The sequence below is a fragment of the Panthera tigris genome, chromosome C2 (genome assembly GCF_018350195.1).
Source record: "Panthera tigris isolate Pti1 chromosome C2, P.tigris_Pti1_mat1.1, whole genome shotgun sequence".
Classification (NCBI taxonomy): Eukaryota; Metazoa; Chordata; class Mammalia; order Carnivora; family Felidae; genus Panthera; species Panthera tigris.
The window spans coordinates 70,976,276-71,002,173 of record NC_056668.1 but is presented as its reverse complement, the minus strand read 5'-3'; the positions used below and the strand labels follow the sequence as shown (position 1 = coordinate 71,002,173).

At 43.9% G+C, this 25,898-nt stretch overlaps 1 protein-coding gene across 1 annotated transcript in view; it reads left to right on the top strand.

Moving 5' to 3' along the window:
• Nucleotides 1-25,898, top strand: part of MUC4 (mucin 4, cell surface associated) — a 49,175-nt gene that overhangs the window by 2,496 nt on the left and 20,781 nt on the right. Inside the window, exons 2-3 of the mRNA XM_042956566.1 lie at nt 23,931-24,080; nt 25,335-25,468. Coding sequence (XP_042812500.1) covers nt 23,931-24,080; nt 25,335-25,468 — 284 coding nt within the window. The remainder of the gene's footprint in view (nt 1-23,930; nt 24,081-25,334; nt 25,469-25,898) is intronic.

Sequence of the window (25,898 nt, the reverse complement as noted above, 5' to 3'; positions counted from 1 at the left end):
CCTGCTTGGGATTCTCTCTCCCCACCCCACCCTCTCTGCCCCTCCCCCATGTGCACACAGGTCTCTCTCTCTCTCTCTCAAAAACAAATAAATAAACTTAAAAAAAACCCAGTTGCCAATACTATCAGTGGCCCAGTAACTGAGGGGCTGCTGCCCTGCCCTGTGCCCCCATGGGAAGGTTACTGGGCTGCCACAAGTGTAGGACAGAGGAGATTGCTGTCACAGAGGACCCCAGAGAGAAGGGTCTCCTGCTCTCCCTCTCTCAGAGAATCTTCAGTCTATCTGTCAGTCTGGGAGAGTCCTACCCAACTTGCCACCAAGGGCACAGGACATCTGCCCCACCCCAGGAAACTCTCACTGTGCTTGGAGACACTGAAAAGGAGAGAACCCCTGAATAACAGGTCCTAATAAGAAAACAGATCAAATTTAGGCAAGTGGCTTAGCAAAATGTACAGCAAAGAGCAGGAACTTCAAATCAGAAGACACTGAGTGAATGTTGCCACTTAACCAGCCTAAGGACACATGAGAAAAGTCCCTTTAGGTTGGTGTCTTTAATGGCAAAATGAGTTAAATGGGAAAGGACTATTTCATAAGGTTGTGGTGAGGATAAAATGAGGTAGTATATGGTATAAAGTAGAAGAGCCATAAAATCTTGTTTGAGAGAAGGGCTGCTGCTACCTTTTAGAGCTGGGGAGATTGGGGGTAAGGAGGGTGAATCCAGGAATGGAAAGGACACTTCTGTTGGCTCAGGCATTTCCATTCACCCAAGGAGCCTCTAAAAGGCCATCCCTGTCCTTCCTATGGGCTTGCAAGGGCTGGCTCGGCTTATTTAGAATGTGGCTTATCATGTGAACTGACCCTGAATGCCAGCTCTGCCATTGGGCACAGCCTCCACTAGAGCTGACACCACTGCTTCTCGGTTCCTTGCCCGGCAATATTCTCCTGGTCCTTGATTTCTGGGCTCAGCTCTGGAGGCTGAGGTTGTCCAGGAAGTGTTTGACATGCAAGTGATTTAGGTCTTCATTCCTGAGAGAGGCCAAGAAGCAGTTGGCTTTTTATGTGTTCAAACAAGTGCTTTGCTGTCTATTCCCTGGTTTCATGGTACTGCTAAATGCTTCAGGGAGGCATGTAACTCAGCTCTCTGAGCCACTTCATCAAAGGCCAGGACTGAAAACTTTATAGGAGGTCTCCTAGTTCCAAACTTCCTCCTCAAATGTTCATCTTTCCTTCTACTAGGCTGAATTCATGGCAAGCAGACACTTAGTCATCATTGTTATGCCCATTCCCCAGCACAGAATGGATGAGTTGAGTTGAAATGAATTCAATTTGTTGGCACTTTGCAGAGGTCCAAATACTCAACATCTTGCTTGAGACTCTGAAGAGGCTCCAGGAGCTGGATGTCTGTGCTTGTGCATGAAGCCTCTACAGTCATGGCCATGGCCATACAGAGGGTACTGGCTTGTGCTGTAGGCAGCTCAAAAGTGTGCATTTTTAAGATATCTATTCTCTACATGAATGCCCCCAGTGAAAATAGCAGTTTGAGTTCCAAAGTCCTGTTGGTGATGAGCTTTGGGAACTTCAAAGAAGGAAAAAGTTTGGAGTTATTCATTCACTTGTCAAACTTTTACTCATGCCACGTGCTCTGGACACAAAGATGAATTAACTCATGCATAGTTCCTGCCTCCAAAGCTTTTTAAAGGTCACACAACCAGTAAGTTGGGCAGCTGGGACTAGAATCCAAATTTCTGAACTCTTCGTTCACTGTGTTTGCATTGTACAACACAAACTTTTACAAACAAATCTCCAAACCAGCCCAGCCCACCAATGAGGATGAACAGAAACACAACCCCTATGAAGATAGTCATTCATTCATTCATCCATTCATCCGTTCATCCATCCATCCATCCATTCATTCATTTGTTCATACATTTGTTAATTAAACAACTATTTTAGGAGTGCCCAACATTGTTCTAGGGCAGCATTGTGTGTACATAGTGAGGGATGGAACAGACAGGGCCCAGCCTCCTGGAGCTAAGATCTAGTATGCAGAAAGACATAAAATAAGTATAGAAAAATTCCCAATAACAAATGTGGTGTTATGTTGAACAAATGTTTTGATGAGAGTAAAATAGACAGACTTCATTTAGATTAGTAAGTTCAGAAAGGTCTCTCTGACCAAGTGCTGCCCTTTGAGCTGAGATGAGAAGACTGAGTAGTAAGTAGTAAGTCAGGTGGAGTAGGAGAGGGAAGAAGCACAAGCCAGGCAGCAGAAGACATGCAGAGGCAGGAAAAAGCTTGACTTGGAAGGACCTGAAAGAGGCAGGTGCTATATCATGAAGGGCTTTGTAAGCCTTGGAATGGATTATGGGTTTTAAGGAACTAAAATGGGTAGACAGTGAGGGGTTTAGGTAGAGAAGTGACATAGTCATATTCAATCTTTGGAATGACTACTCTGGATACAGTAGGGGAAAATGGATTGGAAGTGGACAAGGGTGAAATGGGAGACCAGTTCACTGCTGACTGCAGGAGTCCAGGCAGAAGTTGTTCTGGCTTGCCTGGTGGTAGCAGCGGATATCTGGGAAGGGAACAGGCAGTTGTGAAAACAGCATCAAGTCACAAGGACTGCTGCCTTCATCAGGATCTGAGAACTTTGCAATCATCAAGGTAACAGACAGAGCAAAGTGCCATTTATTGAGCTTAGGTACTGAGCTAAGCATTTCACATGTATCACACACATTGGTATTACAATTATCTACCATCACCCCACTTTTATAGATAAGGACCTCAAACCTCAGAGAAGTCAAGTAACTTGCCCATATCACACAGGGAATGTTGATCAGTTTGACTCTAGAACATGCTTTTGGCCACCCTATGGCCTTGTCAGATTCTGCCATTAATTGTCCATGTCAGGCTCAGAAAGGTCCTAGTTAGGTGGTTCCAGAAGCACCATGTCTGTCAAGAATCACAGATAAAACAACCAAGCAAACACCAAATCACAGTAGTTACTACAATCTTGTTTTCTCGGTTCATTTCTTTCTTCCCTGAGTCAAAGACCAGCTAACCTGTGTTCTGAGGGAACTGGGGTGTTGAAAAAGTCACTGACATCATTATAGCTTCTTCAAGCATCTCTTTCCTATTCCTTCTCAGTAAACGGAGCCACCTCCTTTGAGTTGGTCTGAAATATTTAGGTCAATAACACCATGGGGAAAAAAATTAGAATCTGACCTTCACAGTTGCCTCCAAGGCAAGAAATTTATCCCTCCTTTCCAACTACACCTACTTAAGTCACGCCCCAAACAATGCCAAGGTGTTTCTTCACCTTGGATACCGTCACAGGTCATTTGACCAAACTTCTGCCAGCATCTGTGTAGTGGCACCAAGGTTGCCCTAGTGAAAACCCCAGAAGCTCCAGAACCAAGCAAAGAGATGTCAAGACCCAGCTTTGAACAGATGTTCACAAGCACAGTTCCAACTTTCTTCTTCCCCACCCCTTCCTCTCCTCAGAAGTTCTATCTCTAGGCTCCACCATCTTGGTTTTGGATTTCATCTCTCCCTGGCTCCCATCTGAGGCAGGCACAACCTCATAGCCTAGGGTTGACCTCAGAAGTTTAGCTACAGTGGACTGAAGTCTGATACAGTGGTGGTCACACCTCCCAGGCTGCAACCATGGTGTTGGCCTCCTCCTGGCCCCAGGACCACTGTGACAGTGACAGGAGAAAAAGTGCAGCCTCACCCTCTCTCAGAAATCTCAGTTGGAGCAACCAAAGACCAGGGGACAGAGACACCTGAATTCATTTATTCAACAGATGTCCATGAAGTAATCCCTGTATGCCTGCCACATTCTAGGTGCTGAAAATATCATGAGATCAGTAACCCTAAGGACATTCTGAGTTAGCGTCTTTCCTCATCTTGAATTCTAGGAACAATGGAGGAAACATACCCAACAGACAGAATGCTGGTCACAGTTTCTGTTTCCTCTAAGATAAAAATAGAAACAGAAACCATAGCCACAACCTCCATTGTCACCTATTTCAGTTGCTACAGCCATGGCTCTAACAGCCATTGTATATATCATCTCACACTAACACAAGGTCCCTGAGGGGCAGCTCTTGGAGCTCTCCAGCTCCCAAACCCTGACCACAGAGAGACAGAAGCCTGAAATCACCCACAGTCCAGGAACAGCTCAGAAATTTCATTATTTGGTCACCAAGAATTTCCAAGGGAATGACAGTCTTCAACCCTGAGAAACACAGACCCAGATGTGTGTGAGCAACAGTTTCCATGACCTGGTTCTTCCTCTGAGGCTGCACAAGTTACCATGATGAGGGTGAGAGCTGTGCTGGTTCTGAGGCTGACACACACACAAATGGCCCTTGGCTCCCTACATGGGGTGGCAAGGCAGGGGGTCCTGCCTCCCTCTGCCGATCTCTTTATACTTTTCAGGGCACCTGCCACCCATCCGTGAGTTCATTTTCTCTTCAAGGCTATCCTCACAGTTGGATGCTTCCTTAGCTCTAGACTGCCCCAGGCACAGCCTGGCAAAGAGCCCCACCAATCAGGAAATAACAGCAGAAAAGTGAAACTTTGGGGGTAATATGGCTCATGGGTTCCTCACCTCCAATTTCAGGAATGACTCAAGACAAACAGACTAAGAATAAACCTACACTAATAAACAAACACTAAGAATAAACCTCTGCTCACAACACAGGCACGTAAGACATAAGCTTTGTTTCCCTTAAAGGAGTGATTCATCGCACTGTGGGAATGTTATCTTCTACCAGGATCACCACTACGGCCACCACTCCTTCCCCTAAGTCAACAACACACCCATCGCCTCCTCATACCTGTGGAGTCACTAGAGGGCCACACAGGAGAAACAATGTCTATCAATACCATCAACCTCTGCCATCCCTGAAGCCCTGAGAGGACTCAGAAAACTGCTAGACACCTCTCCTAGACACAGTTTAATAACTGTCTTGCTGAGAGCTCTCTCATTATAGTAGTAGCCAAGAAACCCATGGAGGGTTCCAGGACTCAGAGAAATGCCCCACCTCAGTGCCAGCCCTGGTGCCCTCACTAGTCCTTGATGCAGGCTCCTCCTCTGAGATAACTTCTTTTAAACTATCTGTTTTAGGCAATATCACACATGTGTCTTCTGACAGTAGTTTCATCACCCCAAGGGGTCAACAACCATCATAACTCACTGTGACATCCTCATGGAAAAGGAGACACCAGGAAAATTGGCGGAAATAGCCCGGAGTCATATCATTTGCCCCTGAAAATGTGCCAAACTGTCCCCAGGGCTCAGACCACTCAGCTTGTGGGAGACCAAGAACTCAGGGCAGGTTAGTCACCTTTTCTCCATCCCTCTACTTCATCTCTCCTGAGGAAGGGTTAGAAGAGCCCAAACTGTGGAGAGACTATACCCTCAGTGACCTCTCACAGCTAAACAATAGCTCACAATTTCCAAGTCTTGATGCTTACCTTTGAGCCTCTGCCCTGTCATTTACAAGGCATGCAATGTTGAGCAAGCTACTCAGGCTCTCCAAATCTCAGTTTCCCCATCTGTGAAATGAGAGCACTATTAACTAAGAGAAGCTATAAAACACTATGCAAATATGTGGTATCAACATTTGCATTATTTATAGAGTCAAAATGTACCTAGTGAGAGCAGTACAAAAGAAATCCCTATTCCCAACTGTATGGATCAATTAACCACAAGTCAGTTGACACTCAAGAACTCAAAGAGGAGACAATGTCTCCCACAGAAATGCCTTGGTAATGGGTATTCCTTACAGAAACCACGCTGCAGTATAGACAGGCCTACAGACAAAACAATTAAACACTCTTCTCAGCCACAACCAGAGGAAGGTCAGTCAGAATCAAATGGCCTCTCTCTAAGGATACATGCTTCAGGACTCTGATTTCCTTATCACAGTTGTGACAGGGTGACAGGAACAATTCCAGTCACCAGTCTCTGTGGCCCTGATAAGACAACCAGACCCATGCCCTTAGGATCCAAGCAGCTACCTTCCAAGGAAGGGCAGTACAGGCATTTTCTAAAGAGGTCCCTGCTAAGGAGGTGATGAGAGACTCTCCTTTATGGTTCTTATTGCTGAATGTCAAGCTGGCAGTGGGTCAAGGTGGGGTGTGGAGCAATCAGGAGGAGCAGTTAGAGGCTGCGGCATTTGTCAGGGTAATAAGGATAACACAACAAAGTGAACAAGAGACCATGGTGGGAGAAATAATTTGGAGGAATAATAGTTGGTACCAAACTATGACGCTGGAGACAAGGAAGAGGAAAGAATCAAAGATGACTCAGGTATTTCTGTCCTGAGCATCTGGGGGACGTGATGTTACAATTAACATAAGGAAGGAAGATGGAAGAAACAGTTTGAGGAAAAGTTTGGCTTGGTCGTGTTGCATTTGACAGGCCGACAGGAAATCATTGGAAAGGCGAATCTGGAAAAATGGGTGTGAAGTCAGGGTAGAATCACAGATTTGTAAGGTGTAAAAATAGATGTAGTCTAGCCAGAAAGAAAGTGTATAAAGAAAGGGAAGGGCTGGAGATGACACTCAGAAAGCTGACTTCATCTGGGGGCTGGGAAGAGAAGAGAATAGATCTCTCTCGGATGAAAGACTTATTTTACATCAAGAGAGACATAGGTCTCTCTCAAGAGAAAGATGAGATGAAAGACTTATTTTACATCAAGAGAGACATAGGTCTCTCTCAAGAGAGAGACCTATGTCTCTCTTGATGTAAAATAAGTCTTTCATCCATCTTGTGGATTGTTTGTCAACGTGTTTGTCAACAGAAGAGAAGGAGACTCTCAGAGAAGCGATGGACTAAGCTACCTGAGGAGAGAGGTAGGGAGCAGAAAGGGCACTGGGTGTGTCTCTGTGTGTCTCTGTGTGTGTATCCTTTTGGTAGAGATTGAGCCAGTCTTCTGGGGTGAGATGAGGGACCGGGTGAGGGCAAAGATGTTTCCTGGTGGAGAGGGTTCTGGGACATAGGAGATCAAGTTAGATGGTCTTTTCGGTGAAGTAGAAGATGGACTGTCATAGAGAAAGGAGGGAGAGGAGAGGGAAAATCTGTTTCTCTCAAATATCAGCTCTTCGCACTCAAATCCCTAGCTCTCAGCCCTGCAAATATGCTATGTATTTGGGCAGGGCGAGAAAGACAGGCTTCGGCTGTCTAATAATCTGATGGGAGCTGAAGAGCCGGGCTTGCATGCTGGTAAAAAACGAGGTCTGTTAATTCCAGCAAAACTTGAGCACCAAGAATAAGGCTGAAAATATTCTTGAGAACCAAGCTTGATCAAGAATCCAAATTCCCAGTGCCTTACAACTTCAGTAAGGTGGTTTTAGCTTACAAAAAAAATCTTAAGAGCAGATGCTATCATTTTCTTTCAAGGTCCTCAAAATGTGGTCCATTGATCACCGGTATCAAAATCACCCTGGGCATAGGTTAAACGCAGATTCCTGGACCCCACCCAATGCATAGGGATCAGATTCTGGTGGTGGGCCCCAGAGGTTCCCCCAGGGATTTGGATGCATCCTATCTTTTGAGAACCACTTTATTTTTTTAATGTTTTATTTATTTTTGAGAGAGTGCAAGTGGGGGAGGGGGAGAGAGAGAGGGACAGAGGACCTGAAGTGGGCTCTGTGTTGACAGCAGAGACCTCAGTGTGGGGCTTGAACTCAAAAACTGTGAGATCATGACCCAAGCTGAAGTCAGTGGCTCAATCAACCGAGCCACCCAGGAGCCCCTTGAGAACCACTTTCTTACCAAAAAGAGTTCTTCTACGGCTCTCCCCACTACCAGGATTTCTTGCACAAGAATAACCCACTCAAGTTTAGTAGATTGGGTTATTTGCAAACTGTTTTCCTAAGTTGCTGACTAATCTGTTAAAGGAGTGGTTTAAGATTTTTTGTTTAAATGGTGGAGAAAGAAAAATAGAGTACTGTAGTTTTTATGCAACTAACGCTAATCTCTTCCTTCTAAGACAAGCCCAACAGATTTAGAGATTTGTTAAGACCGTGCCTACTCCCCTACAGGATAAAACTGAGTTCCTAGCATGAAGAGACTCACTTGCTTTCCTATTTACTGGAGCAGGAGATTCTAATCAACGCAGCCCAGGACTGGAAAGTCTTTTAAACAAAGATTAAAAGGAGGACATAGTCCTGTTTGACAAGATTTAAAATTGATACTACCAAGTACAGATTTTTTCCAAAGGGAGAGAATATTGGGAATCAGGTACTGTTTCATATACTGCTAATGGAACTGTAAATTAGCATGACTTCCCTGCCAAGAAATTGGGCAGGATGTATTAATGACACAAAAGTTTCTATAATAGCATTAACCCGGGCACCTGGGTGGTTCATTTGGTTAAACCTCTGACTCTTGACTTCAGCTCAGGTCAGGCTCTGCCCTGACAGCACAGAGCCTGTTTAGGTTTCTCTCTCTCTCTCTCTCTCTCTCTCTCTCTCTCTCTCTCTCTCTTTCCACCCCCCCTCCTCCTTGCAGGCACACATGTGTTCTCTCCCTCAAATAAATAAACATTAAAAAAATAACAGCATTAACCAGTAAGTCCACTTACAGAAATCTATGTTAAGGAAATGAGCTGAAATAATGAAAACAAAACAAAATATTATACACAAAGATAGTCATCAAAGCTTTATTCATAATATCGACACATTGGAAAGCCTACCTGTTCAATAGTAAGTTAGTTAATTAGGGGCTGTCTCTATGATGGAATATTATTTAATGTATAAAGGCAACATCCAATGTCCTATAAGGGCATGGACACACACACACACACACACACACACTATCACACATACATAATAGCAACACATGGAACAGGCATTAAGTAAGGTTTATTAGGGAAAAATTTACAAGCATAGAACCAGTAGAGTGTACAGGATCCTTGAGTTCTCATTATCTCAAGACGGGTGGCTAGAGCTAAGCCCACTGAAGTGAGTGCTCCAGGAGGACTGCCCCTGTGCCACAGCCATTTACAGGGAAATGAGAATGGTGATAATGATGTTTTCGTTGAGGGTGGCTCAGTCTGTTAAGCATTAGACTCTTGATTTCAGCTCAGGCCATGATACCCAGGTCATGAGACCGAGCCCCACGTTGGTCTCTGTGCTGGGCATGCAACCTGCTTGAGACTCTCTCTTTCTCTCTCTCTAAAAAAAAAAAGAAGAAGTTTTCAGTTGAGGGAATGGCTTTGTTGGGAAAAGGGGCCTCTAGAGCTCAGCAAGGACAGTTAATACACAACACCCAAGACCTTGCCGTTGGGCTTAGCTGGCCCAGTCCTCCTGGGCCAACACAGCTTGCTGTGCCTCCAAATGGGAGAAGAGAAAGAACTACCACCCCAGATTTGTCTCTCCTCAGGCTGTGTTTACAAAGAATAAATACACAAAGAGATGCTCATAATATTAGGTAAAGTTTTAAAAAATGGATGCAAAGTTATATATACTGGGTAAGTTAAACTATATATATTTTTAAAGCATAGAAAAGAATGCTGGATAATAATAATATGGTTGTCTGGATAATGAGATTATGGAGTTTGATCTTTCAATTATCTGTATTTTTGCAATTTTAAAATAATGAGTAGATCTTCCTCAACATATTTCGATGAAGTGGTACAACTTTGTCCACAAAGATAAAGCACATTTTTTGTTAGATTTAGTCTTAGGTATTTTATATTTGTCACTATCATAAACACTATTATTTAAAAAATATTTTCTTTCGTTGATGTATGGGAATACAGTTATTTTCACATTTTTTATTGTATATGTAGAGCCTTGCTAAGAATTTAAAATTTGGGGGACTTTATACATAAACAATTATATAATCTGCAAATGATCACAGTGTGTTTCTTCCTTTTCATACCAAAAACAACTTCTCTATACCTTCATATTCTTGTTTATTTTTATTTTTTGTCTTATTGCACTGGCTAGACCTCCAGCATAATGTCAAGTGGAAGTAGTTGTCACTGTCATCCTGGTCTCATTCCAAATTTTAAAGAAAATGTTTCTGATATTTTAAGTATGACATTTATTAATGTTTTTTATTGACATTGTTTGACAGGTTATGAGAGTTACCTTTTATTTTTAGTTTGCTAGGAGTTTTAACAGGAATGAGTGTTGAATTTTTTCATATGCTTTTCCTGCATCTGTTGTGATGATTGTGTTTTCCTTTCCATTCTGTTTATACGGTGATTTACATTAATAAAGTTTTATATTCTTGTATTTCTGGCTTAAACTCAGCTTAATCATGATGAATTTTTGACACAAATCCAATATTGTATTTGGCTTACTAATATTTTTGTTAGGACATTTCTATCTATATTATTATTGAGATTTATTGACCTATAGTTTTCCTTTCTTATACTATCTTTGGTTGGGTATTAAAAGTTACAACAGCCATACACAATTAGTTGTAAGGCATTCCCTCTTCTACTAAGCTCTGGAAGAGTTTGAATAAAATTGGAATTATCCAGGGGAGCCTGGGTGGCTCAGTGGGTTAGCGTTTGACTTTGGCTCAGGTCATGATCTCACGGTTCGTGGGTTTGAGCCCTGCGTCAGACTCTGTGTTGACAGCTCAGAGCCTGTAGCCTGCTTTGGATTCCCTCTCTCTCTGCCCCTTCCCTGCTTACTCTCTCTCAAAAATAAACAAAAACATTAAAAAAAATTAAAAAGCCTTCTGATTTGTGAATATGGGATGTGTTTTCATTTATTTATGTCTTCTTTAATTTTTTCAGCAATATTTTGTAATTTTTATTGTACAAGTTTTTTTTTTTTAGTTAACTCCTAAGTATTTTTTTCTTTTTGATGGCATTATAAACAGAATTGATTTTTTAACTTCCTTTTTGGATTGTTCATTATTAGTATATAGAAACAAAACTGATTTTTGTGTGTGGACTCTGTATCCTACTACTTGGATGAATTCACTTATTAGTTTTACATTTTTTTGTGTGTGGAACACTTACAGTTTTGTACATATAGGCTTTTGTACGTATATACATGTAACCTAGAGTTTTGTACATATCATCTGCAAACAGAGATAATTTTACTTTTTCCTTTGTAATTTGGATGCCTTTTATTTCTCTTTTTCTTTTCCTTTTTCTTCTTCCTCTTCTTACTTTTACTCCTTCTCCACTTCCTCCTCCTCTTCCTCTTCCTCTCCTTCTCCTCTTTTCCTTCCCCTTCCTTCTTCTTCTTCTTCTTCTTCTTCTTCTTCTTCTTCTTCTTCTTCTTCTTCTTCTTCTTCTTCCTCCTCCTCTTCTTCCTCTTCCTCTTCCTCTTCTTCTTTTTCCCATAATTGATCTGGTTAGAATTTCTGGCACCTATGTTGAATAGAAGTGGTGAAAGCAAGAATCCTTGCCTTGTTCCTGATCTTATAGAAATAGCTTTCAGTCTTTCACCATTGAATATGAAGTCCACTGTGGGATTTTCATATATGACTTGTATTATATTGAGGTCGTTTCCTTCTACTCCTCATTTGTTAAGTGGTTTTTATCACGAAACAGTGTTGAATTTTGTCAAATGCTTTTTCCACATCAGTTGAGATGATCATGTTGCTTTTTTCACTTCCTTCTGTTGATGTGGTGTATTGCATTGATCAAGTTTTGTATGTTGAATCATCCTTGAATTCCAGGAATAATTCACAGTTGGCCATGGTGTATAATCCTGAATGAAGCTTGCTACTATTTTGTTGAGGACTTTTGTATCAATGTTCATACGAAATATCGGTCATAAGGGACCAATTTGTCTAGTGATTTGTAGTGATTTGTCTAGTGAACTCTGAATGAGTTAGGAAGTGTTCCTTCCTCTTCAATTTGTTGGAACAGCTTGAAAAGGATTGGTGTTAGTTCTTCTTTAAATGTTTGGTAGAATTCACCAGAAGCCATCAGGTCTGGGGCTTTTCTTAGCTGGGAGATTTTTGATTGTTGATTCAATCTCCTTACGAGTTATAGGTCTATTCATTTTTTATTTCTTTATGATTTAGTCTTGACAGGTTCTGTGTTTCCAGAAAACACATTGACCATTTCATCGAGGTTATCTAATTTGTTGGTGTATAGCTATTCACAGTGCTCACTTATAATCCTTCTATTTCTGTATGATTGGCAGCAAAGTCCCCATTTTCATGTCTGGTGTCAGTAATTTGAGTATTCCCTCTTTTTTATCTTAGTCCACCTAGCTACAAGTATATCAATTCTGCTGGTTTTTCTCAAAGAATCAACTTTTGGTTTTATTGATTTTCTCTACTGTTTTATTCTCTATTTCATGTATCTCTGCCCTAATTTTTATTATTTCCTTCCTTCTGCTAGCTTTGGGTTTAGTTTGTTCTTCTTTTTTCTAGTTCCTTAAGTTGCAAAGTTAAGTTCATTCCTAATGCTCTTCCTTTTTGTTATCTACTTTTCTTTCTTTTTCTTAATTCACCTTGCTGGAAGTTTGCCTAGTTTATCTTCATTTCTATTCTTAATTATATCCTCTATTCAGCTTTCTTTTTCCTTTTTCTTTCTGATTCTTCTAGTTCACCTTTCCTCTGAGAGTCCTAGATTTATGCAGAAAATATTCAACTTACAGTGTCCTGATCTAAGACTGTGTCTCCTTTTCTTATGGAGCCCTTAACTCTCAACACTTTAGAGCTCAGAAATCTGTAGGTTCCTTAAGAGCACTGACTTAACATCTTAGATTTTGACCCTTTCACTCTTGAGTGTTTACCTTTCTATCTTCTGATCTCAGCTCTGCATTCAGAAAATATTTTCTACACATTATCTAACATTCGTAGGTTTTGTAGTTAAAGACTTATCTCTTTTGCCATATTGCTGGAAATGGAGTTGTATCACTGTGACAAACAAAAATATTTGCTTAAAAATTGGACTATGCTATTGTGAAACTTTTGCTGCTGATATTGATTTTAATAGAGATGATGCAGGCTCTGAAAATATATTAATTGCCAAGAATCTATAATAAATTTAGTAAGTTTGGCATGTGTATGGCTTCTGTGTGGTAACTCAAAGCCAGATAATAGAGCAATGCTTAGGAAAATGAAATAAGGTTAATAATAATGTTTTCTAATCTAAACCTTATCTGGATAAACCAAACTTTGGAACTTTATTGAAGAGAGTTTATATAAGAATTGAAAGTCCTGTAAGCAAATCTACTAATAATTCTGAATAAAGGCGGTCTCCTTTCAAAGTTGAAGCAGACTTGGAGTACCTGGGCGGCTCAATCACTTAAGCATCTAACTCTTGATTTTGGCTCAGATCATGATTTCACAGCTTCTGAGATTAAGAGCTGCTTTGGTCTCTATGTGACAGTGTGGATCCTGCTTAGGATTCTCTCTCTCCTTCTCTCTATCTCAAAATAAATAAACTTAAAAAAAGTAAGGTTGAAGCAGACTCATTTTGGGGTTAAATAGGGAACGAAGGACCTTCTAGCTCAATCCATGCATTTGTCCACACCAGCTTAGAAACATGTCATGTGTCATTAATTACTATTAACAAAGCATAGAAGGAGGCAAGTGAGTTACTTATATTTCAATAAATTAGAGCTGACTCATAATCATTCTCACTAACCTGAAAGTCTAAATTGCTTTCGTAAGATGAGAAAAGTGGTGGAATTATAGTCAACTCTAGGAACTACACTCAAAACTTCTTTGCTGGAAGTTTGTCCCTCTGTGAACTTCATCTGTTGGTTCACAACCCTCCTTGGAGCTTCCTAGATATAATTTGAAACTGTACTCAGAGCACAGGGAGAGACTCATGAAAGAGACAGGCCACTCCAGCTTGGTAGGTGGCAGTTTTAATAATAGCAAAGGGAACTGACATTCAGGCTTGAGTGGCAGCAAGATGAATAAATCCCTGCACCTGCCCACCAAATCCCAAAAGTTTATGAAGAGGCCCTATCTGGGCTCAGTCTATGCAGGTGCTTTTGACACCACATCACTATCTCAAGGCTATGTCCTTGAGTGGATAGCCTCCAGAAGTGGAAAAGGCAAGCAGAACCCACATTCCAAGAATAAGGAAAGGGGTGAGAAGCCTGCAAGTGCCTAGGCCCAGCTCAGTGAGCAATGGGGGTGCAGGACAGGTCACGTTTTTTTCACTATATTCATCAATATCAACCCTTCAACTAGTTATGAGCACTGAGGTTTAAAAAAAAGTTTGAGAACAGCTAGGGAACTAATGAAAACACAAAAGAATAAGTATCTAAAAGAAAAAAAAAGACTGAATGTTTCTTAAGTTCTTTTGTTTAAAAGAATCAAGGCCTTTAAAATAAAATTCAGGAGGATGGTCTGCTGTACTGATTGAGGATTTGTCTACAACGACTGGGAGTGCAGTCAAATATTTTAAACAAACCAGATTAGTATGTAAATATTCGGCATAGCAAGTAAATTGAAAAAAAATATAGGCATGATCAATTAAATTAACATTATGTTATAACATGACCAGGGATAGAATATGTACTCTCACTCTTTGGTATCTGCTAGATAGGAAGAAATGTTAAATGAGGAGGAAAAGTAGACATTTAATTGGCTTTGAAAAAAAAAACAAAACTCAGTCAGCTCAATAGCCTGCCCTAGATGTACACTAGAGGTACAATCAACAACATGCTAATTTGTTATTTCTACTCTGATATATCAGCAACTTCCACGAATGGACAGGCTCAGACAACACAGACCACTGGAATACCTCAAACCAGCATCATGAAGGAGACCACGAGAGACTCTCAAACCAGCACTAACTTGGCTATGAGCAGACCAAATACTTCATCGCACCAAAGTACACAAACTCTTAGCCAACACAATTCCCAGGACACAGCCACCTATGGCAAAACAGTAACTTCATCTGTTTCCACTGTCAGCAACAAATCTTCCATGATGTCAGATATGTCCAAGTCACTGAACTCCATACAGAACATTTCAGTCTTTTCTAGTACAAGCAACTCACATGCAGTGACATCAGAGGTTTCCATAACACCAGTATCAACAGTCACCACTGGAGGAAACACAAAACACACATCACACTCTGAAACAGCAAGTTTTACCCCAGTCACCTCAACACTCTCAATGTTAACTGGACTAAGAGAACACTCCATGGCACGCTCTTCAGTCACTTCTGCTTCAGAGACAACAGCATCTTCTCAAAGTCACAGGACTCAGACCATGGACACCATCAGGGAATCTGAAACCAGCACTATCTCAGCAGTGATCACATCAACTCTTTCATCGTCCCTAAGTGGACACACCCTTACAGAGGGCATCTCACAGGAGACTCCCACCTCTGGGGAAGCAAGGACTTCATCTCATTCCAGCATCAGCCACAAACCTTCCACAGTGTCAGAAATGCCCACGTCAACAATCTCCACAGAAGACACTTCAGCCTCTTTCAGTACAAGCAACAGACATCAAATGACATCAGAGTTCCCCCAAATGCCTGTTTCCACAGACACCACTGAAGGAAACACAAAACACATATCATACCCTGAAACTGGAAGCTTGACCCCAGTCACCTCAATACGCTCAGTGTCAACTGGACGAAGAGAACACTCCACGGCACGCTCTTCCATCACTTCTGCTTCAGAGACAACAGCGTCCTCTCAAAGCCACAGGACACAGACCAAGGACAGCACCAGAGAATCTCAAAGCAGCACGAGACTGGCAGTGATCACAACAACCCCTTCATCCTCCCTAAATGGACACACCCTTACAGAGAGCACCTCACAGGAGCCATCCACCTCTGGGGAAGCAAGGACTTCATCTCCTTCCAGCATCAGCCACAAACCTTCCACAATGTCAGAAATGCCCACGTCAACAACCTCCATAAATGACACTTCAGTCTCCTTCACTACAAGCAACAGACATCAAATGACATCACAGGTTCCCCAAACGCCTATTCCCACAGACACCACTGAAGGAAACACAAAACACTCGTCATACCCTGAAACAGCAAGTTTTACTGCAGTCACCTCAACACTCTCAAAGTCAACTGGGGTAGAGGAACAGTCCACGGCACCCTCTTCCATCACTTCTGCTTCAGAGACCACAGCGTCTTCTCAAAGCCACAGGACTCAGACCATGGACACCATCAGGGAATCTCAAACCAGCACTATCTCAGCAGTGATCACATCAACTCCTTCATCGTCCCTAAGTGGACACATCCTTACAGAGAGCATCTCACAGGAGACTCCCACCTCTGGGGAAGCAAGGACTTCATCTCATTCCAGCATCAGCCACAAACCTTCTGCAACCTCAGAAATGTCCCCGTCAACATCCTCCACAGATGATACTTCAGCCTCTTCCCGTGCAAGAAACAGACATCAAATGACATCAGAGCTCCCCCAAACGCCTGTTTCCACAGACACCACTGAAGGAAACACAAAACACATATCCTACACTGACACTGGAAGTTTGACCCCAGTCACCTCAATACGCTCAGTGTCAACTGGACGAAGAGAACACTCCACAGCACGCTTTTCCATCACTTCTGCTTCAGAGACAGCAACGTCTTCTCAAAGCCACGGGACTCAGACCATGGACAGCATCAGGGAATCTGAAACCAGCACTATCTCAGCAGTGATCACATCAACTCCTTCATCGTCCCTAAGTGGACACACCCTTACAGAGGGCATCTCACAGGAGACTCCCACCTCTGGGGAAGCAAGGACTTCATCTCATTCCAGCAGCAGCCACAAACCTTCTGCAACCTCAGAAATGCCCCCGTCAACATCCTCCACAGATGACACTTCAGCCTCTTCCCGTGCAAGCAACACACATCAAATGACATCAGAGTTCCGCAAAACACCAACATCCACAGACACCACTGTAGGAAACACAAAACACTCGTCATACCCTGAAACACCAAGTTTTACTGTAGTCACCTCAATACTCTCAAGGACAACTGGAGTGGAGGAACAGTCCACGGCACCCACTTCCATCACTTCTGCTTCAGAGACCACAGCGTCTTCTGAAAGCCACAGGACTCAGACCATGGACACCATCAGGGAATCTCAAACCAGCACTATCTCAGCAGTGATCACAACAACCCCTTCATCCTCCCTAAATGGACACACCCTTACAGAGAGCACCTCACAGGAGACATCCACCTCTGGGGAAGCAAGGACTTCATCTCCTTCCAGCATCAGCCACAAACCTTCCACAGTGTCAGAAATGCCCACGTCAACAATCTCCACAGATGACACTTCAGCCTCTTCCAGTACAAGCAACAGACATCAAACGACATCAGAGTTCCGCCAAACACCAACATCCACAGACACCACTGTAGGAAACACAAAACACTCGTCATACCCTGAAACAGCAAGTTTTACTGTAGTCACCTCAATACTCTCAAGGACAACTGGAGTAGAGGAACAGCCCACGGCACCCACTTCCATTACTTCTGCTTCAGAGACAACAGCGTCTTCTCAAAGCCACAGGACTCAGACCATGGACACCATCAGGGAATCTCAAACCAGCACTATCTCAGCAGTGATCACATCAACTCTTTCATCGTCCCTAAGTGGACACACCCTTACAGAGGGCATCTCACAGGAAACTCCCACCTCTGGGGAAGCAAGGACTTCATCTCATTCCAGCATCAGCCACAAACCTTCTGCAACCTCAGAAATGCCCCCGTCAACATCCTCCACAGATGACACTTCAGCCTCTTCCCGTGCAAGCAACAGACATCAAATGACATCAGAGTTCCCCCAAACGCCTGTTTCCACAGACATCACTGAAGGAAACACAAAACACATATCATACCCTGAAACTGGAAGCTTGACCCCAGTCACCTCAATACGCTCAGTGTCAACTGGACGAAGAGAACACTCCACGGCACGCTCTTCCATCACTTCTGCTTCAGAGACAACAGCGTCTTCTCAAAGCCACAGGACTCAGACCATGGACACCATCAGGGAATCTCAAACCAGCACTATCTCAGCAGTGATCACATCAACTCCTTCATCGTCCCTAAGTGGACACATCCTTACAGAGAGCATCTCACAGGAGACTTCCACCTCTGGGGAAGCGCACACTTCATCTCCTTCTGGTGTCAGCCACAAACCTTCCACAGTGTCAGAAATGCCCACATCAACAATCTCCACAGATGACACTTCAGTCTCTTCCCGTGCAAACAACTCACATGCAGTGACATCAGAGGTTTCCATAACACCAGTATCAACAGTCACCACTGGAGGAAACACAAAACACACATCACACTCTGAAACAGCAAGTTTTACCCCAGTCACCTCAACACTCTCAATGTTAACTGGACTAAGAGAACACTCCATGGCACGCTCTTCAGTCACTTCTGCTTCAGAGACAACAGCATCTTCTCAAAGTCACAGGACTCAGACCATGGACACCATCAGGGAATCTGAAACCAGCACTATCTCAGCAGTGATCACATCAACTCCTTCATCGTCCCTAAGTGGACACACCCTTACAGAGGGCATCTCACAGGAGACTCCCACCTCTGGGGAAGCAAGGACTTCATCTCATTCCAGCAGCAGCCACAAACCTTCCACAGTGTCAGAAATGCCCACGTCAACAATCTCCACAGAAGACACTTCAGCTTCTTTCAGTACAAGCAACAGACATCAAATGACATCAGAGTTCCGCGAAACACCAATCTCCACAGACACCACTGTAGGAAACACAAAACACACATCATACCCTGAAACAGCAAGTTTTACTGCAGTCACCTCAATACCCTCAAGGACAACTGGAGTAGACGAACAGTCCACGGCACCCCCTTCCATCACTTCTGCTTCAGAGACCACAGCGTCTTCTCAAAGCCATGGAACTCAGACCATAGACACCATCAGGGAATCTCAAACCAGCACTATCTCAGCAGTGATCACATCAACTCCTTCATCGTCCCTAAGTGGACACACCCTTATAGAGAGCATCTCACAGGAGACTTCCACCTCTGGGGACGCGGGGACTTCATCTTCTTCTAGTGTCAGCCACAAACCTTCCACAGTGTCAGAAATGCCCACGTCAACAATCTCCACAGATGACACTTTAGTCTCTTCCCGTACAAGCAACTCACATGCCGTGACATCAGAGTTTTCCAGAACACAATTATCAATAGACACCACTGTAGGATTCACAAAACACACAATGCACCCTGAAACAGGAAATTTTACTCCAGTCACCTCAACACTCTCAAGGACAACTGGATTACAGGACCTCTCCACAACATCCTCTTCCATCACTTCTACCCCAGAGACAACAGCATCTTCTCAGAGCCACAGGACTCAGACCATGGACAGCATCAGGGAATCTCAAACCAGCCCTTTCTCAGCAGTGATCACATCAACTCCTTCATCGTCCCTAAGTGGACACACCCTTACAGAGAGCATCTCACAGGAGACTTCCACCTCTGGGGAAGCAAGGACTTCATCTCATTCCAGCATCAGCCACAAACCTTCTGCAACCTCAGAAATGCCCCCGTCAACATCCTCCACAGATGACACTTCAGCCTCTTCCCGTGCAAGCAACAGACATCAAATGACATCAGAGCTCCCCCAAACGCCTGTTTCCACAGACACCACTGAAGGAAACACAAAACACATATCATACCCTGAAACTGGAAGCTTGACCCCAGTCACCTCAATACGCTCAGTGTCAATTGGACGAAGAGAACACTCCACGGCACGCTCTTCCATCACTTCTGCTTCAGAGACAACAGTGTCTTCTCAAAGCCACAGGACACAGACCAAGGACAGCACCAGAGAATCTCAAAGCAGCATGAGATTGGCAGTGATCACAACAACCCCTTCATCCTCTCTAAATGGACACACCCTTACAGAGAGCACCTCACAGGAGATATCCGTCTCTGGGGAAGGAAGGACTTCATCTCCTTCTAGCGTCAGCCACAAACCTTCCACAGTGTCAGAAATGCCCATGTCAACAACGTCTACAGATGACACTTCAGCCTCCTCCAGTACAAGCAACAGACATCAAATGATATCAGAGTTCCACCAAACACCAACCTCCACAGACACCACCGTAGGAAACACAAAATACGCATCATACCCTGAAACAGCAAGTTTTACTGCAGTCACCTCAACACTCTCAGTGTCATCTGGACTAGAGGAACAGTCCACGGCACCCTGTTCCATCACTTCTACCCCAGAGACATCAGCATCTTCTCAAAGTTACAGGACTCAAACCATGGAGACCATCAGGGAATCTCAAACCAGCACTATCTCAGCAGTGATCACATCAACTCTTTCACTGTCCTTAAGTGGACACACCCTTACAGAAAGCATCTCACAGGAGACATCCACCCCTGAGAATGCAAGCACTTCATCTCCTTCCAGCATCAGCCAGAAACCTTCGGCAACCTCAGAAATGCCCCTGTCAACATCCTCCACAGATGACACTTCAGCCTCTTCCCATGCAAGCAACTCACATGCAGTGACATCAGAGGTTTCCATAACACCAGCATCAACAGACACCACTGTAGGATACACAAAACACACAACACACCCTGAAATAGGAAGTTTTACTCCAGTCACCTCAACACTCTCAAGGACAAATGGAGTAGATGGACACACAACAGCCTCCTCTTCCATTACTTCTACTGCAGAGATGACAGCATTTTCTCATGACTACAGGAGTCAGAGCATGGAGACCAGCAGAGAATCTCAAACCGACACTACGTCAGTCTTCATCACCTCAACTCCTTCATCTTCCTTAAATGGACACACTCTTACAGAGATCGTCTCACAGGAGATATCTACCTCTAGGAAAGCAAGCACCCTATCCTCTTCTAGTGTCAGCATTGCGCCTCTAACAACATCAGTTTTATTGACAGTACCAACCTCAACAGATACCACTGTAGGTAATGGAAAGGACACATCAACTCCTATTACTAGAACTGTTATTCCAGTCCCTTCAACAGTACCCATGAAAAGTGGACTAGAAGTACAATCAATTGCAATCTTTTCCAGCACATCTACTCCAGGAACATCAGCATCTACCCAGAATTACCAGACTCCAAGCATAGAGACCACCAGAGAATCTGAATTCAGTGAAATTACATCAGCAACCACATCAGCTCTTTTATCTTTACCCAGTGGACATACTCTTTCAGGGAGAATTCCTCCGGCAATATCTCCTTCAGGTGAAGCAATCACTTCACCTACTTCCAGTGACAGTAAAACACCTTTGACAACATCAGAGACATTGACAGCCTCAACTTCAATAGACACTACTGTAGAAAATACAGGAGATACATCCCTACCTGTAACTAGTAGTTTTCCTCCATTCATTCCTAGTGTTTCTACAACATGGCAGTCAGCAATACAACCAACACCACTGTCTATCAGTACTCCAGCTCCAAAAACATCTACAGTTTTCCATACCCACCCAGACACAGAGACAGCAGGATGGCCTCATTCCAACAGCTCAATGTCATTCATTCCAGATAAAACAACATTCACTTCCTCATCCTTCAGTGATAGCCGTCACACAACTCAGTCACAAAAAGAACTGTTTTCAACACCAATGGTTTCCACTATACTGGTTACAGAAAGTTCATCTTCTTCAATAGCTAGCAGTATTTCTGGGGTTACCTCTACAGTCTCAACAGTAGATGAAGAAGTGCCAACCCCACACTCCTATCTAAGCACATCTCCTCAGGAAACAACAGTGGCAATTTCCAAGACTCACTGGACACAAGGCATAGGGACCACTGGAGATATTCATGTCAGCAGAAGCTCCAATGTAACCCAAACCGTCAAAACAGTTACATCTGCATCTCCTTCATCCTTACTAAGTGAACACACATCTCAACAAACTATAACATCAAGCCCAGCGAGGCAGTCAACACCACTCTCTAGCAGCACCTCTTCTCAAGAATCATCAGTTGTTTCCCAGATAGGTCATACTCAAGGTCCACGGACCACACAAGAATCCCAAACCACAAGTTTAATCTTCCCCATGACAGACACAATCAAGACAGTCACATCTGCAACTTCTCCTTTCAAATCAAGTGGACATTTGCCCTCAGAAAATGTTCCTCAGGATACACCCACCACAGGTGAAGTTACAACCTTCACACCAGCACCCTCAAGGGACAGCCACACAACTCAGGTCTCTACCACTACCACAGAACTATGGACATCACCAACCAGTGCTGACACCAGCCCGGGGACATTAAGAGGCACATCACTTTCCATTAAAAGCACCACTTTTCAGAGCTCTGTCGTTTCAACAACAGTAGGCCCAAGAGGACAATCAACATCCCCTGCTTCTAGTGCCTCACCTGACACATCAGCCATTTCCCAAACCCACCAGACACAAAGCACAGTGACCACTGGAGAACCACATACCAACACACCAGCCTCCTTGGTAACAGATACCACCTTTTTGGCAGACACCATCTTGGTGGGCACAGCTACAGCTTCTTCATCTACAGCAAGCAGCCAAACAACTTTAGGAAGTGCTTTCCCGGGAATATCCACCTCAGATAAGATCAAGGGTTTCTCACCAACTTTCTCCAGGGAAAACCACATAACTCAATCTAAAACTGAGTTGTTGTCCTCTGCAGCAAGTCATGACACTACTCCAGGAACCATGGAATTGGTGTCCATTATTGTCCCCAACACCTCTCAAGAAATATCAGCTGTTTCCCAGAAGGCTCAGACTCAAATTATAGGAAGCACCAGAGGATCTGAAGCCATAAGCTCAGTCTCCCAGGTGACTGACACCTTCTCAACAGTTACACCTCCACCTCCTTCATCTACACCAAATGTGCGCATGTTACCAAAAACCACTGCCCACACTCTGTCATCTTCAGACACCAGCACAACACTAATCTCCAACCCAGTCAGAGATAGCCACAGAACCCAAACAGCAATGCCAACTTTGTTATCTGGGGCAACTGAAGAGCCGACTACTGTTGTCTCTACCACCCTGAGTGATGTAGCCTCTCATTCTCCTTCTACAGTTTTGGTCACAAGTGAAGTCCAGAGAACAGCTCCAAGCTCAGCCCTCCATAAAAACATGACTGCAGTGACCATTTCTCCTATGGGTTCTGTCAGTAACTCCATGACAAATACCATGCAAGTCCCAACTTCCTCAGTGGGTGAGTCAAGCTCACCCATTTCTGAACATCCTGCAACTGTTCAAACAGTAGCTTCTACTACTAACCCTACTACAAGGCCAATGTATATGAGTTCTAAGAGTAATCATAACAGTGTTGCTGGATCCATACCAACTTTGTCATTTCAACCTACAACATATTCTTCAATCAAGACCACTCCTGATACTTCTTCAGTGTCTAAGTATTCTAAGAGTCCATTGCCTACTCTTCAGCCATCCACAGACTATGCTTTCTCTGACTTTACTTCCTCTGGTAATATGGGCACAGCTCAGACCATATCAAGTTTCTATACTTCAACCAGTGACTCTTCATTCTCTCAATCAGCCCCTGGCCCTGCAGTCACCTGGAGCTCCACCACTCTATTCACAGGGCACTCTGCTCCTCTGTCTGTTACCAGAACTTTCCCACCATCCACTGCATCCTCAAGCTCCATTGTGAAGACTCAGACACCAGGTAGGTGGGGATTCCAATATCTCGGTCTCTTACAGTGGCCCAATTGGCTCAATTCAGCCTAGAGTGCTTGAGAGAGATGGTGAGTTGACACTACCAGGCTGGCATTGAGGACAGGTTCACAAGAAGATGAGATGAGTGGGGGGTGTGGTGAGTGACAGGCTCACCATTCCCTCTGTCCCAGTAGACAATTGTTTATGTTCATGGAGTGATTTGGTTATGACCAAAAGACAGACAAGAGACTTTCTAGCTGTCTCTTCCAGCTCCTGAAGTCTGTGACTCTCTTTGACTCTGCTACTTTCAGACTATAAGACCCACTCCAGTTTTCTCTCCCTGCATGCCCAGGAACAATCACAACTTCACTGAGGACAGGCAGCCAGAGAAGCACAACATCACTACCACCAACAACCTCCCAGACCCTTACAACGTCCACTCCCAGCACATCTACAAGCAAACAATCAACTGCTGTCCCAGTCCCTATCAAGCCCAAAAAAGGTAGGTGATTCTGTAGACCTGGGGCCCCTCTACCTTGGGTTGGAGAGGATTGAGTTAGATGTAGATGCTGTAGTTGTGGCAGCCTGATTGGATCTACCAGTGAGGACCCTTGTGGGTAGCTGGGGGAGCCAGTTCTGTGGATACCTCTACTGTCTCATCTGGGCCATGGGAAGTCCAGCTGTTCCCCGTCTCCACTTTAGAAGGGTGATGTAACTGAATACTCAGTCTCAGCCTGCTTGCTCATGGACTACCCTCTCAGGTTGTGAGCTCTCACAGGGGACAATGAGACAGCATCAGAGCTGGGTGTTGAGGGCTGGCTTTGTACATAGCACTGGGCGAGGAGGTGGAAATAGAGAAATGATTAAGGTGCTGTTCAGTAAGAGATAGATCTGATGCCTGGACAGGTGCAATTAGAGGAATAAATGCAGGGTATTAGACACACAATGGAAGACCTCTAGGGGGCATTCGGGTGTGCTTAAGGTGAAGAGGAGGGTTCCTAGAAAGAATGAATAGGAGTTGGGGAAGGGGAAGTGTCCCAAGCAGACAGGAGGCTTGAACAGCTTGAATAAAGGTGTAAACATGAAAAGTAGTCACAGTGTCGCACAGGGAGGAGATCCCAAAGCACTTGGGGATGCTGGAAGCAAAGTGAAGAGTGTTGAGAAATGGGGCTTCCATGTGAGGGACCAAGGAAGACATGGCTAGATTTGTATTTCTGAATGATACTATGTTGGTTGGAGCATTGAATGAATTTGGAGGAGGCCAGGAAAGATGTATACAGACTGTTGTGGTATTCCAAGCAAACCAGGGGAGAACTGCCAGGAAAGAAAGGAGGAGAGCCATTTGAGAAATAGGACAAGGTTTCTGAAACTAGAGCCCAAGTACTTCTAAGGGGTCCAAGGACAAATTCTGGGGGGTCTTCCAGTTTATCTAGAGAAATACCATCTTGGGAAATAAGTCTCATTCTACAAAATGGTATTTCAATTATTCATCTTCACAACATTGGAGGAGTTTTATCTTTGAATCCTTGAAGGAATAATTTGTTGGTATTCTGATAGCAGGACCTGTTTGGAAATGGATGAGAGTACCCACTGAAGGGGTAAAATGAAGAGATGGGTTAAATGCAAGTGGAGACGGGGAGAGAGGAGTCTTTGATGGCTCCCAGTTGGGTGGAGGAGAAGCTTGGGGAAGCTCTCTGTCAGCCCTAAAGAAGTCAAGGCCCATGAGAACTTCCTGCTCTTCTTTGTACTGGCCCAGGTGTTTCCCTCTTTCCCTATGGACCAAGCGTTGGAGATCAGGAGTTTGTCAGGAGGACTGTGGACTTCACCTCACCACTCTTCAAGCCCCAGATTGGCTTCCCTCTTGGCTCCTCTCTCCGGGATTACCTCTATGTGAGTCTGCAGCTGCAGCCCAAAGGGCAGGACATGTGATCTGCTTTTCTCTCTAGGGCTAGGAGATGGCCTGTGACAACGACCATGGCAGAAAGGAAGGGAGAATGCAACAAGCAACACCTACTAGGCACCTACTGTGTCCCTGCCACTGGCTCAGTTTGCATTCACATTCTTTAATGTCACAGTGCCAGCTGAGGAAGACTGGGAACTAGGCGAGGCTCCCGCTACCCTCATGGACAAAAGTGTCTTCACATCAGTATAGAGATCTTGGGGTCCAATAAGCTCTCCACTATTTTCAGGGGACCTTTTTATGAGTAGGAAGCTCTACTTGGGAAACAACCTTTGATGCTGTTTACATTTTCTATAATTATTTCCTGGTTCCTCAGTCCAAGTTCCCCATAGCTTCTGGAAGAGAGTTGGAATGCTAGTC